General features: G+C 40.6%; 1 protein-coding gene across 1 annotated transcript in view; it reads right to left on the reverse strand.

The window, feature by feature from the left end:
- The window catches only part of TXLNG (taxilin gamma), a 96141-nt gene that overhangs the window by 19181 nt on the left and 62539 nt on the right, over positions 1-14421 (reverse strand). Inside the window, exons 3-7 of the mRNA XM_073615190.1 lie at positions 11493-11584; positions 11218-11388; positions 9719-9913; positions 4313-4432; positions 3089-3163 (exon numbers count right to left, since the gene is read on the reverse strand). Of these exons, the coding sequence (XP_073471291.1) occupies positions 3089-3163; positions 4313-4432; positions 9719-9913; positions 11218-11388; positions 11493-11584 (653 nt within the window). The remainder of the gene's footprint in view (positions 1-3088; positions 3164-4312; positions 4433-9718; positions 9914-11217; positions 11389-11492; positions 11585-14421) is intronic.

Raw genomic sequence — 14421 nt, forward strand, 5'->3', positions numbered from 1 at the left:
CTGCGTGGGTGAACTGAGGCTGTCCCTGCAAGTTTGTGTCCTCACTCATACCAAGAGGGCCATACCGGGTCGTCCTTTGTGTGGGAGTAGTTCCTCTTTCCCCCGCTTTTTGGCCTTGAGGTCTGCTTCTTGTGACAATGCAGTGATCTGCCCTGCGGAGTTGAGGGTGTAAGGAGCCAACAGCTGCAACATTTATCTTTTAACACTGTTCTGGACATGATGTAAATTCAAGAATCATACAGTCTGTACGACGTTTGTACGTCCTGCGACAAATCGCATATATACCCCTGATGAAGAAATAGCAACCCAGGCAAATTTTGAAACGTGTCGGGTTTTCCTGTTGGATCTACTTTCCATTCAGCAGATCTTTGCGGTTTTGTCTGTACAACAATACTGTATTACATTGTTTCTCATTTCCAGATTACTATGTATTTATATTATGTTTCATGTATGTGCTCATTATTTTATGATATCCTTTATTAAAAATTGATATCTTTTACACTCTTTTCATATTTCATCTGCCATCTACCCTGTCTAAAGTCCCACCCATAGGAATTTATTTTTTCAACTTGTGTCTCAATTGTTTGTGACATGTCTGCTTTAATAAGGCTTATGAAAACGAGAAGTAAAACCACCCATTTTACCTGCGTTATGTACAGTGTTAGGATGGTAAATCTAAAAGCTTAGTATTTAATACTTCCACAAACTGTGCCCAACCCTCTCCTCACTTCCACTACAGTGGACATAGGACCAAAAATAGATAAGCAATTTACATCATTGGAAGTTTCTTTTCCTGCAGTTAAAGTGTATTCATCAGGTATTAAAATCTGACAGCAGTTCTACAGTTCCACTTTAAAAGCCTGCTAATGTGTCTTGATTTGAATTCTGTGGAGCTGGCCTCAGTGTTAATTCTGAATGTTGTTGTTCACTATAAAATCCAACAACAGGGGAAGACCTTAAAATGCAAGGACAGTAGTTTTAAAGCCATGTAAACACTTAAACCCATATAGTAGGTTTTATAACACTTATGATATCACACCGATGCTCACACCCTTTTTTACAGATAAAATGGTGCTATGAATTTCTGCTATTGTAAAACTAGTTTTACCCCTTCACACCAACCGTACGCAAATATGCGGTCTCACTGGACTGGGCTTTTTTCCGTGGGGCCGCATATTTGCATATCATCCTTTGTGCTGGAAGTGCGGCACACAGCTCGCTCCCAGCACAGAGACTGGGGTCTCACCGACGATCGGGACCCGGAACGTTCGATTCCATCACCTGATCGCAGTAATTAGTCACTGTGAAGCCTGCCCTCGTGTCTCCTGTATTTGTGAATGGATGAGACAGATACAGTGCATCTTTCTTTGTCCTTACAGAGATAGAGAGAAAAAAAAAGAAAAAAAAAAAAAAATTCTCTCTCTCTCTCTCTATATATTTATATAGGTCAAGGTCTGGGTCAGGATCTTCTTTTTTTTTTTACCGCTTGCCGACTGACTCACGCTGATATACGTCGGCAGAAGGGCCCATACAGGCATATTAACATACCTGTACGTTGCCCTTTGACAAGTGGCTTGCCGGCGGCGCGCCCCTCCGTGAGCGTGATCGCAGGTCCCGCGGACTCGATGTCCGCAGGGATACCCGCGATCGTCCCACGGAGAGGAAGAGCGGGGAAATGCTGATGTAAACAAGCATTTCCCCGTTCTGCCTAGTGACAAGGACACTGATCACCGCTCCCTGTAATTGGGAGCGGTGATCAGTGTCGTGTCACACATAGCCCCCCCCCCCCCCCCCCACACAGTTGGAATAACTCCCCAGGACACACTTAACCCCTACTGTGCCCCCTAGTGGTTAACTCCTTCACTGCCAGTCACATTTACACAGTAATCAATGCATTTTTAATCACACCAATCGCTGTATAAATGTGAATGGTCCCAAAATAGCGCCAAAAGTGTCCGATCTGTCAGCCATAATGTCGCGGTCACGATAAAAATCGCCGATCGCCGCAATTACTAGTAAAAAAAAAAAAAAAAAATTAATAAAAATGCCATAAAACTATCCCGTTTTGTAGATGCTATAACTTTTGCACAAACCAATCAATAAACGCTTATTGCAATTTTTTTTACCAAAAATATGTAGAAGAATACGTATCGGCTTAAAGTGAGGAAAAAAAATGTTTTTTTATATATTTTTTGTGAATATTTATTATAGCAAGAAGTAAAAAAAAATGCGTTTTTTTCAAAATTGTCGCTATTTTTTTGCTTATAGTGCAAAAAATAAAAAACTGCAGAGGTGATCAAAAACCATCAAAAGAAGGCTCTATTTGTGGGGAAAAAAGGACGTCAATTTTGTTTGGGAGCCACATCGCACGACCGTGCAATTGTCAGTTAAAGGGACGCAGTGGCGAATCGCAAAAAGTGCTCTGGTTATTTGCCAGCCAAATGGTCCGGGGCTGAAGTGGTTAAAGTGCATTTTCGGTAGGGTTTAAAAAAAAAAAAAAAAAAAGCAAAACGTGCACTATTGTTTGTAGGCTGTACTACATGTACAAAGAAATGGGTTTATCAGGAGATAGCCATAGCCATTTACTACCAAATGAAAGCCCAATTTGTCCAGAAAAAACAAAACAAAACAAAAAAAAAAAAACAAGGTATAATCCACCTGGATGCACAAAGTAGTTGTGATAATATGTACAGTTTTAATAACATGTCAAAGTTACAAAATTGGGCTTAGGCATTAAGATTTGTTTTACCCATAGGCGTGAAGGAGTTAAAGCATTCATCATTAGGCAACTTTTAATCATTATTTCAATTCATCTTCTAAAAGGTAGATCCCACCCTCACTTGATAATAGATTCCAGCAGTGCAAACTTCATTATTTGAAGTTTTTACCACAGAGTTGGAGCATTTTTTTTACAATTTCATCAGGATAGAAAGGTAACAGGGTTAAGGATGTGATATTCGGGGATGTGACTTCTCTAAAAAAAAACACTGGGAAAATTATGTCCTCAAATAAAAAAAGCATTACAAATTTGCACAAGTAGCTTATAACAAACAAACAAAAAAAGCACCAACATGCACATTCATCTAACCTGCTGCTTCAGTTGGGTTTCTTGTTGTTTAAGCTCTTCGAATTTTTGCCTGGTTTCTGTAGCCTCATTCAGCAACTAGAAAAGAAAACAAGCCACTTCATTCAACCTGCTTCGCAGAACCACAATGCTATTCATTTCAAGTCTTTTCTCAGGTATATTGAGTTACAGCATGCATCCACTATTGTGGAAATAAAAGTGCAGCCCATCACAGTCTGCACATCTGTGAAAATGTATAGGCCAGTACAAACACTAAAGCACCACACATTTCAATTCTTACAGGAAAACCCTTACTGAGAGGAATACGTTGTTCCCATTGCTGACCTGTTTCTAAGAACACTAGTTGCCTGGCTGACCCAAAGAGCTACCTGTGATCACTTACACACCACCAGGAGTCTATAGGGCAAGCTGGAAATGATCTGCAATACTAATCCGTGTTCACAGATGCAGATGAAGCAAGATCTTTAGTAATAATTGGGCATTGTACAATAGAAAGGCAAAGAGTGTGCGGTTACTCCTAAGCAGAACTTTAACTGCAAATGGCATCTGTAAGGACAGACACACTGTGTTCATGAATAAAGTACTGCATGGAGCTAGATTTCACAGCACCCAATGCTTCTTTCATGAGAAGACACAAAAATTGTAATAAATCCTTCCTGCTGTGCCACAGCTGGTGCACGAGGCTGCTCCTTCCCTTCATATATTAGGAGGAAACGTACAAACTATCTCCCCTGCCCATGACAGTTAATTTATAACTCAGAAATCTCATGATCACCACATAGATAAGTATGAAGAGGTGAACATGACTGTACAGCTGCAACACTATAAATGCAATAAAAATCTGTACTTTACCTCTCAGACTTTGGAGCAATGAGCTACTGTATATTGTGCCTCTAGGCTTGTGCAACTAAATTCCACCAAGCTCCCAAGCCCTGGAATTCTTCACTATATCCAGAATTAGGTTTATCTGAAGGCAATGGCTACATCTACCACAGAAATTAATTTCAGGTTATCTATGGTCTGATCCAACACACTAGGCATATAGAAACCTGTTAACATTGCCTGTCATTTATTTACTAAATACTATCTTTTCACAGGTGGATAACTTTACATTAAGATACATAGCTATTGGTTAAGTCACATACAAGCCTGGATAAATATAAAATGTGGAGTTTTCTAAAATGCTGACTTTAGCTATAACTTCCTCCAGCAACAGTCTGTACTTACAAAATCTCTTTCCCGCTGGTGTCGTTCCTCAGCTTCTTTCATAAGCTGAGCTGTCTGCTGTAGTTTGGCATCAATTAGCTGCTGTTGAAGCTCCTTATGTTTGAAGACTTTATCAATGTGCTAAAACAATAATCAGTTTGACTTGGTTAAAATTAGATACTATATGCGGGGGGAAAACATAAGGAACTGCATAAATAGCAAACATGTAAGATAGGTCAACAATGTAAAGTAAGGTATTATAAGGTCACTCCATCATAATGTTTAGTTATGTGTAAATACCAGCAAGGGATCCCCAGAAGCCTCTTGCAGTTCTTTATGGACAATAGGTTTGAGGGGACTGACAATTTACAGAAGAACTCTGGGAATTTTTTTTATTTTCCCATGCAGTGGGGGGCTGTGCCCACACAGTGCAGGTTAACTGCTTATTTTTGTTTAGGGGATTTTGGAGCGGAGATATACTTACCTAGTCCGTAAGACTGGTCCCCCGCCACACCTGCACCCCGGCAAACTCACGGTCTTGAGAATGAACTGTTTCTGATGTTATCACACCCATAGACCGGCTCTGGACGTGAGGACGGCAGGAACAGTCCACCGATGGATGTGTGGGAGTGCGGCTTTCTGGATGATCGAAGGACTGGACAAGTACAGCTTTTCCTTGTGCCCCTAGACGAGTTCAGCAGTTAACCCATTCCGTGCGGGCACAGCCCCACTGCATGAGAGAATACTTTTCATGGAGTTATGCTTTAAAAAAGGAGAAGTACAGCCAAAGCTTGTTTGACTGTACTACTCCTGTGGATTCACAAGAATGCAGTTTGTTCTGCACTCCTGTGACCCATTTCAGCAGACAGTAGGCTAAAGCCCACTGTCGGCTGATGTCACAGAGCCAGTCCAGTCTTGGGAAGAATCGCGACCATATGGTCAGGATCCATCCACATGCCTGGGCCGACACCCGGGTCAGCCTGTCAGCGAGCCGTTGGCGTTTAATCTCTCGGTTCTTAGTGCTAGAGCCGGTGGGGGACAGATTCTGCATCCAGCTAGGCAAGTATGACAAAAAAACAAAACAAAAACACCATTCTTCTATTTTAACATTCTCCTGTTTTTATATTGTTACCAAATATTTGGTAGTTGGAAATGATAGAAAAATTCAGTAAACATTACATTTAAAACTAACCTTGATGTACTGGTAAAATTGACTATTACCGTAAATTTTATGTACCGTAGTTTTACACCGGTTTACGGCTGCATGCACTTTTGATATGACATGTTTGGTATCTATTTACCCGACAAAAACCAAACCGACAAAAATCTTTATTTTACCAAATAGGTATTATATTTTGTTTGTGTGTACTAAAATTAATTTTAGTGTAAAACTTTCCTAATGTATGTGTTTGATAAATAGTTGTGCAAATATCATGCAACATAAAAAATTGCAACTGCTACCATTTTATTCTACAGGGACTCTGCTTTCAGAAATATATAAATGTTTGGGGGTTTAAGGAAATTTCTAGCATAAAATCCAGATTTTAACGTGTTAAAAGGCGTTGACGTTGGTCCAAATGACTAAAGACAGAAAAAAATCTGAGCCTCCAAAGACACCCAGAGCACAGTGCTCAAACCTGGTCTAAATTATTATAGATTAAAATACCGTGACATAAACCAGGTGGAGAAACAGAATGACAGATATAAAAACGTATACGTGAAAGTAACAAATAGGTACAAGATCATGTGGATAGCTCAGAACTAGACATAAAAAAAAATTACAATAAGGCTAAGCATGCTGCTATGAACGATCAACAAGGGAAGAGAAAAACACAGCGCAAACCACGTGGCTGGAATTTTTGCATTGAAGTCGATGGGACGCAGTTTTGCACTGAAGCAGATGGGACGCAGTTTTGCACTGAAGCAGATGGGACGCAGTTTTGCACTGGAGCAGATGGGACGCAGTTTTGCATTGGAGCAGATGGGACGCAGTTTTGCATTGGAGCAGATGGGACGCAGTTTTGCATTGGAGCAGATGGGACGCAGTTTTGCATTGGAGCAGATGGGACGCAGTTTTGCATTGGAGCAGATGGGACGCAGTTTTGCATTGGAGCAGATGGGACGCAGTTTTGCATTGGAGCAGATGGGACGCAGTTTTGCATTGGAGCAGATGGGACGCAGTTTTGCATTGGAGCAGATGGGACGCAGTTTTGCATTGGAGCAGATGGGACGCAGTTTTGCATTGGAGCAGATGGGACGCAGTTTTGCATTGGAGCAGATGGGACGCAGTTTTGCATTGGAGCAGATGGGACGCAGTTTTGCATTGGAGCAGATGGGACGCAGTTTTGCATTGAAGTCGATGGGAAGCAGCATACCATTATCGGCGCATTTTATTTTTATTTTTCTACCGGCAAAATGCCGATAACCCTATTTTTAAAATAATTTTTGACAGCCGATATATCGGTGCATTCCTAAATCATTCTATTGATGGAAAGTCAAAATTCATGCAAAACAGACAAAAAAGTAGAAGATGGTAAATAGTAGGATCATAAACTACAACTGAAAGCATAAGCTTACCCTATAAAATGGTTAAAACATCCAGTTTCTCGTTGAGACCCCCTAGAGAAAGGGTGCTCAACTTGAAAATCCAAAAGGTTTCTCTCGAGTATAACCTCTTGAACCTTTTCCCATCTGGCAGGGAACGAGAGACATGGGCTCAGCGATACCTCTGATGACATTAAGCCTTCTGCCTGGTACAATTCCTGAACAACCTGCAATACTGACTATACAAAATATTCCATTTACACAGAGGATTACAACAACTCTTGTGTAAATAAGAGTTGCCTGCTGTGGGCTTAAAATGTATACATGAACATATCCTCCCAGAATCCCCATTGAAGAGATCCACATGCACAAAGGTCAGGACTTCCTTATTGATGACCAATCTGAATAATCAAAATTATGTGAAGGGTTAGTGTGTGGGTGTGGCGCTGTCCTAATTCATAAAATACTTGGTAGATCGTGTGTAGCCAAATCCCATATGTAAAGTCGCATATAAAGTATAGACCAAAATTGCAAATAAAAAATTCAACGAAAATAAAACCAAATATAAAACAGCAAAGTGACCCCCTTTGGAGTGTATAGGTGTAACGTTGTCCTAGTGGAGAAAAAAGTGGAGAAAATGGAAAAAAATGGAAACAATGGAAGAAATCGCATAAAGGACTGCTGCCTCCACAGATGTGATTTCCACCAAGGTGGAAAAAACAGAAGGTAAGTGAAGGGTTAGTGTGTGGGTGTGGCGCTGTCCTAATTCATAGAAATACTTGGTAAATCGTGTGTAGCCAAATCCCATATGTAAAGTCGCATATAAAGTATAGACCAAAATTGTAAATAAAAAATTCAACGAAAACAAAACCAAACATAAAGCAGCAAAGTGACCCCCTTTGGAGTGTGTAAGTGTAACGTTGTCCTAGTTTAAAAAATACTTTATAAGTCGTGTGTAGCCAAATCCCACATGGAAAGTCGCATGTAAATTATAAACAAAATATAAACAAAATCGCATATAGCAAATTTAACGGCTAGGTTGGCCCCCTTTGAATTGGGATAGGGGGAAGGGGAACAGGGGATGAAATCAAAAAATTACTTTAGCCAAAACTATTCCATCCACATAAAAACACCATAGGGAGCTCCAGTTGACGTCCCTATGACGAAACGCGTAGGGCGTGGCCTATTTTGACGCTTTTGCATCATCTCCCAGAGGATCACCAACTTAAATCTGATGCTCTCCTGTTTTGATGACATTTGGTTGCCTATTATAAACTGCTTAAACGTGAGTACCATTCTGTCATCTGCATTCAATAAAGAGTGTTTTATGGTTTTACGCTATGGAATCTCCTCTTTCTTCTCTTATGCCTAAAACGTCACCATGACCCAGAAACAGCCCGTGGATTGCCGCACAGTGGCATACATTGTGACTGCGCATTACCCCCACAGGGGTTAAAGAAGCTGGTGAGTGTCCGCAAGATCACAAGACACGAGCACCTGGTCACCAAGATTAATACAAATACCTGCCTTGTTTTACAAAGATGTCAAGTTTTTCACTTAAGTTGCACTGAGCACTAGTCACAATTTAACCTATGTAATTATTCAGCAATGTTGTTTGTCAAAGACTTTTAAATCAATCACTATATGGGGTTTTTATGCGGATGGAATAGTTTTGGCTAAAGTCATTTTTTGATTTCATCCCCTGTTCCCCTTCCCCCAATTCAAAGGGGGCCAACCTAGCCATTAAATTTGCTATATGCAATTTGTTTATATTTTGTTTATAATTTACATGCGACTTTACATGTGGGATTTGGCTACACACGACTTATAAAGTATTTTTTAAACTAGGGCAACGTTACACCTACACACTCCAATGGGGGTCACTTTGCTGTTTTATGTTTGGTTTTATTTTCGTTGAATTTTTTATTTACAATTTTGGTCTATACTTTATATACGACTTTACATATGGGATTTGGCTACACACAATTTACCAAGTATTTCTATGAATTAGGACAGCGCCACACCTACAATCTGAAAGTTATGCCAAATTCATTTTCATTACAATAAGAAATTAACTCATGGATACTCACTTCCGACCTTCGCCAGATGATGATCACAGCATCTATGTATCTGCCATAGAAGACAGTGGGGGAAATATTTACTAAAACTGGTGCCCACAGCATCTGGTGCAGCTCTGCATAGTAAGCAGCTTCTAACTTCAGCTTGTTCTAAATTAAGCTTTGAGAATAAAACCTAGAAGCTTTTAAGCACTGATGCATCAGATTCAGTGTGCACTAGTTTTGGGAAATCTCCCCAAATGTGTTTCGCAAAGGGGTTGTTGGCCCATATTTGAAGATCCTCCCAATATCCCATGTAAATATTGGCATAACTGGAGGCAAAACACATAACTGTCACAACCTTCTGTATGAAGTCCTCGAGGAAAATGAAATTATGACTGAGAATAAAATCTACTGCCTCAACTATGAATTTTCGACATGCTCTTTGGCCCACGTATTCTATTGCATCTGGTTGCTCTAGTGACCAACAATACATGGGTAGAACAATTAGAATTCTTAGGGCCCATTTTGGAGAATATAGGAGGCGTACTTAGAACGGCTCCCCCCAATATCCTGGAATTTTGCCCAGTATCACGATAATGACCCGAGTCTACTTCTTCTCCTGGCCACTGAGTCAGTCACTTGTTTCTTCTCGGATGGGGAAAGGTTTAAGAGATTGTGCTCAAGAGAAACCTTTTTGATTCTCAAGTTGAACACCCTTTCTCCAGAAACTGGATGTTTTAATAATTTTATAGGGTAAGCTTAATAATTAAAAACACAATCACTATCACTGATGCAAGGCTAAATGTATATAAAAATAACTCACCTCTTCTCGCAGGGCATACTGTTCAATAAGTTTCTTTAACTTATCTCCAAGCTCTGCATTTTCCTGGCGGAGCTTAGCATTGTACACATCATGCTGCTCCATCTGTACTTGGATTTCATTCAACGTCATCTGGAAATGTGCAGTGGCTTCTTTACGCTCTTCCTCATATTCACGTGCCTGATGCATATTGTCTTCCTAAATATTGGAGTAAAAAATTTTATCAGGTCATTTCTCAAGACAAGTATGAACCTTTATTGCTCCCAGTAGTTTGTATATAACTGGAGATCAAATTAGAGCAAACCTCTCCAACAGAACATTTTTGTTAAGGTAGTTTCAAAGACAATACCGCTGCCAAAGGGATGGGATAATGATACTTTTCTTTTTAAGAATTAAGTTCAGTTGGAGACAATCATGGCAAATGCTTCAATTGAAAACGATTGTAAAGATAATAAAAATAATAATAAAAACATGTTTATATTTAACTGCTCTGTGTAATGAAATTGCACAGAGCAGCCACAAACTTCCTCTTCTTTGGTCCCCCCGCCAGCGCTCCTGGCTCCTCCTCTCTGTTCAGTGTTGCCAAAAGCCGTTTCCCATGGGGGCACACGTAAGTGCTCGCTCCCGAGCCCCCCTGCTACGTCCATTGACACTCTGCCCCCCCTCCACGTCACTGGCTTTGATTGACAGCACTGGAAGCCAATAGCTCCCCAGTGCCCCAGCAAACCCAGTGAGACTTGGAAGTGAGGAGAGAGAAGAGCTGCAGACGTGCACAGTGCTGGATCAAATGAGGGCTCAGATAAGTATTAGGAAGTGTGAGGGGGATGCTGGTGCCTAAACATTTTTGACCTTAATGCAAGAAATGCATTAAGGTCAAAAATGTTTAGACTTTAGAACGACTTTAAGCCAGTTTGAAAAAGGATGTGGAAAGGCAAATTCTACAAAATGGCAGCAATACATCTGTTACAATCTTTGCAATGTGTAAACTCCGGGATGAGGTTGTTTCTCACCAGTTTTTCAGCCCTTTGGTTGACCTGATCAGTTGCATCACCTTGCAACCACCCACAATCTAGACAAACCTTTTTCAACATTTTAAAATGTAGGAACCCTTTAATTAATTTTCAAATTGTAATGATCTATCTAAAAGCAATATTCAGAGGAAAACATAATATTTTAAATATTTGCAAGTTTGAACTTATAATACACTTCATCTGAAGCTGGCTGACCTGTGTGTTGAAATCAAATATTCAGTTACATAGTGTAATTTTTGGGCATTTTTCATGGGTTGTGTTTATTATGAAACATACCTATTCAAGCTTGACAGCTTTTGACAAAACAGATTTTTCTTATTTTTTACAAATAAAAAGGAAAGCCCAGAACCTAACAAAGCTGATACAAAGGTTGCATTTTAGGGAAGTGCTGATAATATTTTTTAATCCCAGATCTCTTCTGATGGAGCTAGCATTACAAAATGATAAAACATTGCTCAAGATGTTGCTAACCTTTAATGTTTTGTTGTGTCTTTGAAGCTCTCTGCAGAGCGATTCCAGTTTGCTTCGTGCAAGAATGGCCTTGCTGTGCTCACTCTGTAGATGAACCTTCTCTTTTATCACCTGAGACTGCTTTTTCTGCAAAATCTTCATCTGTTTCTGGAAGTTCCGGCTCTCTTCCAGCTGAACGAAGCAGTACAAGATTAAAAGCTTGTAAAGCCACCATTCATGACACAATATACATATTACCAATAATACAGATAAAGCAATTAATATGTAATACGCACAAGATCAGCATATTTCTTGCAAAGAGCAGCCAGTTTTTCCTCTGGAGTTCTCAGAGTATTCAAAGCTTGCATTAAAAGCAGAACTTCTTTACCTGCAATGCAAACAACAAAGTTATGAGGGGTAATCATTAAACATTACATTATTGGGTAATCAATATAGAAGCTCATTGTGTAAAATAAGGATTTTTGACTAAGGCTATACACATACACAAGCATATGAATTTATGCTCCAGATATGTGGCCAGACGTTGGCAGAAAAATTGTCTCCAAGGTCACGCATGTACATGCATCTACATGCATATGGCATTTATGGTGTTTAGAATGCATGAGCGTAAACGCATTCTACAGGCTAGAATATTAATTTATTCTATCCACTGGAATAAGTACGCGCACTTAAATTAATGGTAAAAAAAAACTTCTCTGAACTGAATGCAGGTTTGGGGCATTTTTGTTACGTCTCTGAATGCAGGTCTAAAAACACACCTGTAAATGACACAATGTGCATATGCACTTTAGATAACCTAGAGTTGCTTTCAGAGATGTAAAAACACACAATAGACATCTTTAAATGCAACATTTCTTCTGCCCGTGTGCCAAGGGGTCCTACCTGTAGAATCCTTTTCTCGAAGAACAGTACAGGACATAGGCTCCTTTAAGTCTTGACCATTGACCATTATATTGCAGATACTTGTTAGGCCAGCTCATAAAACCCCTCCTACTCACAGCAGTCCTCTTTTTTGACAAGCAAAGGAAAATGCCAGAACAGAGGAGAGGGTGCCCTGTGTCCTGTACTCCAAGAAAAAGGATTGTAGAGGCAAGGCAAAAAGCCTTATTTCTTGATAGTGAAGTGCAGGACACAGGCTCTTAAGTCTTGACCAAGCGATATCCCCAAGCAATACTGAGGGGTGGACAACACAGCAAAAAGCGCCAACAGGCCCAAACAAGGGAATAATATTCACCAACTCAAAGAGCGGCTAAAAGCAACTTACAGTAGAAGTGGGAGTCAGCAGAGGCCTGAACTTCCACCTGATAAAACTTCACAAATGAGCGAAAAGAGGTCCAGGTGGCAACCTTGCAAATACAAAAGAACGATTTCTGGTGCTGAAAAGCCTAAGTGGCACTGAACAAATGAGCCAAGTGGGCCTTAAAGTGTCATTAAACCTAAATGTCCATATACGCCAAATTACATTGTGTTCATACTCGCTTTGCCACAAAATCATTTGTTTTCTTTTGAAAGCAAAAAACCGGGTTCATCCTGCTGTTCACTGTCCCTCCTAGTTTGTGTCCCTGCTGCAGCCTGAGATTGTGTAGACCAGCTGTTGCCACATCACATCAACTGAGAATGCTGCAGTTAATTTCCTCCTTTTCTCTATGTGTGACTACAGGAAGTCCCCGAGTTACGAACACAATAGGGACTGTAGGTTTGTTCGCAAGTCGAAGTTGTTCGTAAGTTGCAATACTGCATTTGTAAATGTAACGTCCGGTCGGAATACTGCATACTTAAGTGTAACGTCCGCCTGTGCATGGATGTGGGATGTTCTGGGCACTTGTTATGTTATCTGGGGCTCTTCTGGCCATGCAGCACATGTAGTACTGCAGTATGGGATGTGTCCGGAGGTATCCAGGACCAGTGTGGAGCACAAGTGGCCGGCATTTGAGGCCGTTCGTAAGTAGGAGTCGTTCGTAACTTGGGTGTTCGTAACACGGGGACTGCCTGCATAGATTTAAGTGTGGGAATATGCACAATGGTAAATGACAGTCCCCTTGCTTCCTCCTCTATGTTTTTGTATTGCTAAAAAATATGAGGGTGGGATAGATGTTGATTTATGCAAGCTTCAAATCCCCGTTAGTCCCAGCACGTACACACCTAAGACACAGGCCGGAGGGGCATGATATAGCCTGTGATTGGCAGAACCTCCTCCAGATATCTTTACAGTGTGAACAAAGTGAAAAGCTATTTTCAGCCAACTTAAACTCCACCTAAACCAGGTTACGCAAAAAAAACAATCAAAAAAAAAAAAACAACACCTTTATACTATACCCAACAGACTGCTTTGTTTTTGCAAAAAAAGTCTTTATAAAATTTGTTTAGAACAACAACAAAAAAAATATGTGTCATATAGACCTGACAGTAGGGGTATTACACATCTTTGTCCACATCCACAACCAAATGTGTGGATTCCCGAGAACGCAATAGCATAAGGCTTGGGGCAAGCACCCCGGCAAATACATGGGGGGGCCATAGACAGGGAAAAGTTAAGGACCACAAATTGGAAATGTTCCTCACCGACTACATATCTCAAGAACAACTGATGTGGGGGAACATTTTTCATATGCAGATACACATCATTGATGTCTATGCATGCTAGAAATTTCCCAGTGATGCAATTACAAACTGGGCTAATTCCATCTGGAACTTCAGGAACCTGCAAGGAGGTGCTGAGAACCTTCAAGTTTGGTATGAAACACATGCCCGCATTGATCTTTGGACCCATGAACAAGTTTTAATAATAGTAGTTAAATTGTTCCTTGGAGGTAAGTGGTAAAATCACTCCCAAAGTGTGAAGCTGTTGCAAAGCAGTCCAAAGGAACCACAATTCAGTTGACCCTAAACGTCTGCAGATGGCCACCCTCACTTACACATGGGGGCATCTCTTCTTTGAGAGGAGGACTTTGCTAGCTTTGACGCCCAGGAGTTGCTACAGATCCGATTGGAGGACTTGGCTTTTGAAACAGAGGTTGGGAGGGACAAATGGACTGCTTCCTGAACCCGGAAGCAGCAGCATTGCTCTGGGCACCTTAGCTTATTCTTACTGGGCAAGAGTCATTCTCCGCCAAACAGTATCCTCTCTCAACTATGTAGGCCAATTCTGCAGCCAGAGGATCCTGCACATCTGTACTAAAATCAGTGGCAGATGAGAATTTTGAT

The sequence above is a fragment of the Aquarana catesbeiana genome, linkage group LG02, assembly GCF_042186555.1.
Source record: "Aquarana catesbeiana isolate 2022-GZ linkage group LG02, ASM4218655v1, whole genome shotgun sequence".
NCBI classification, from domain to species: Eukaryota; Metazoa; Chordata; class Amphibia; order Anura; family Ranidae; genus Aquarana; species Aquarana catesbeiana.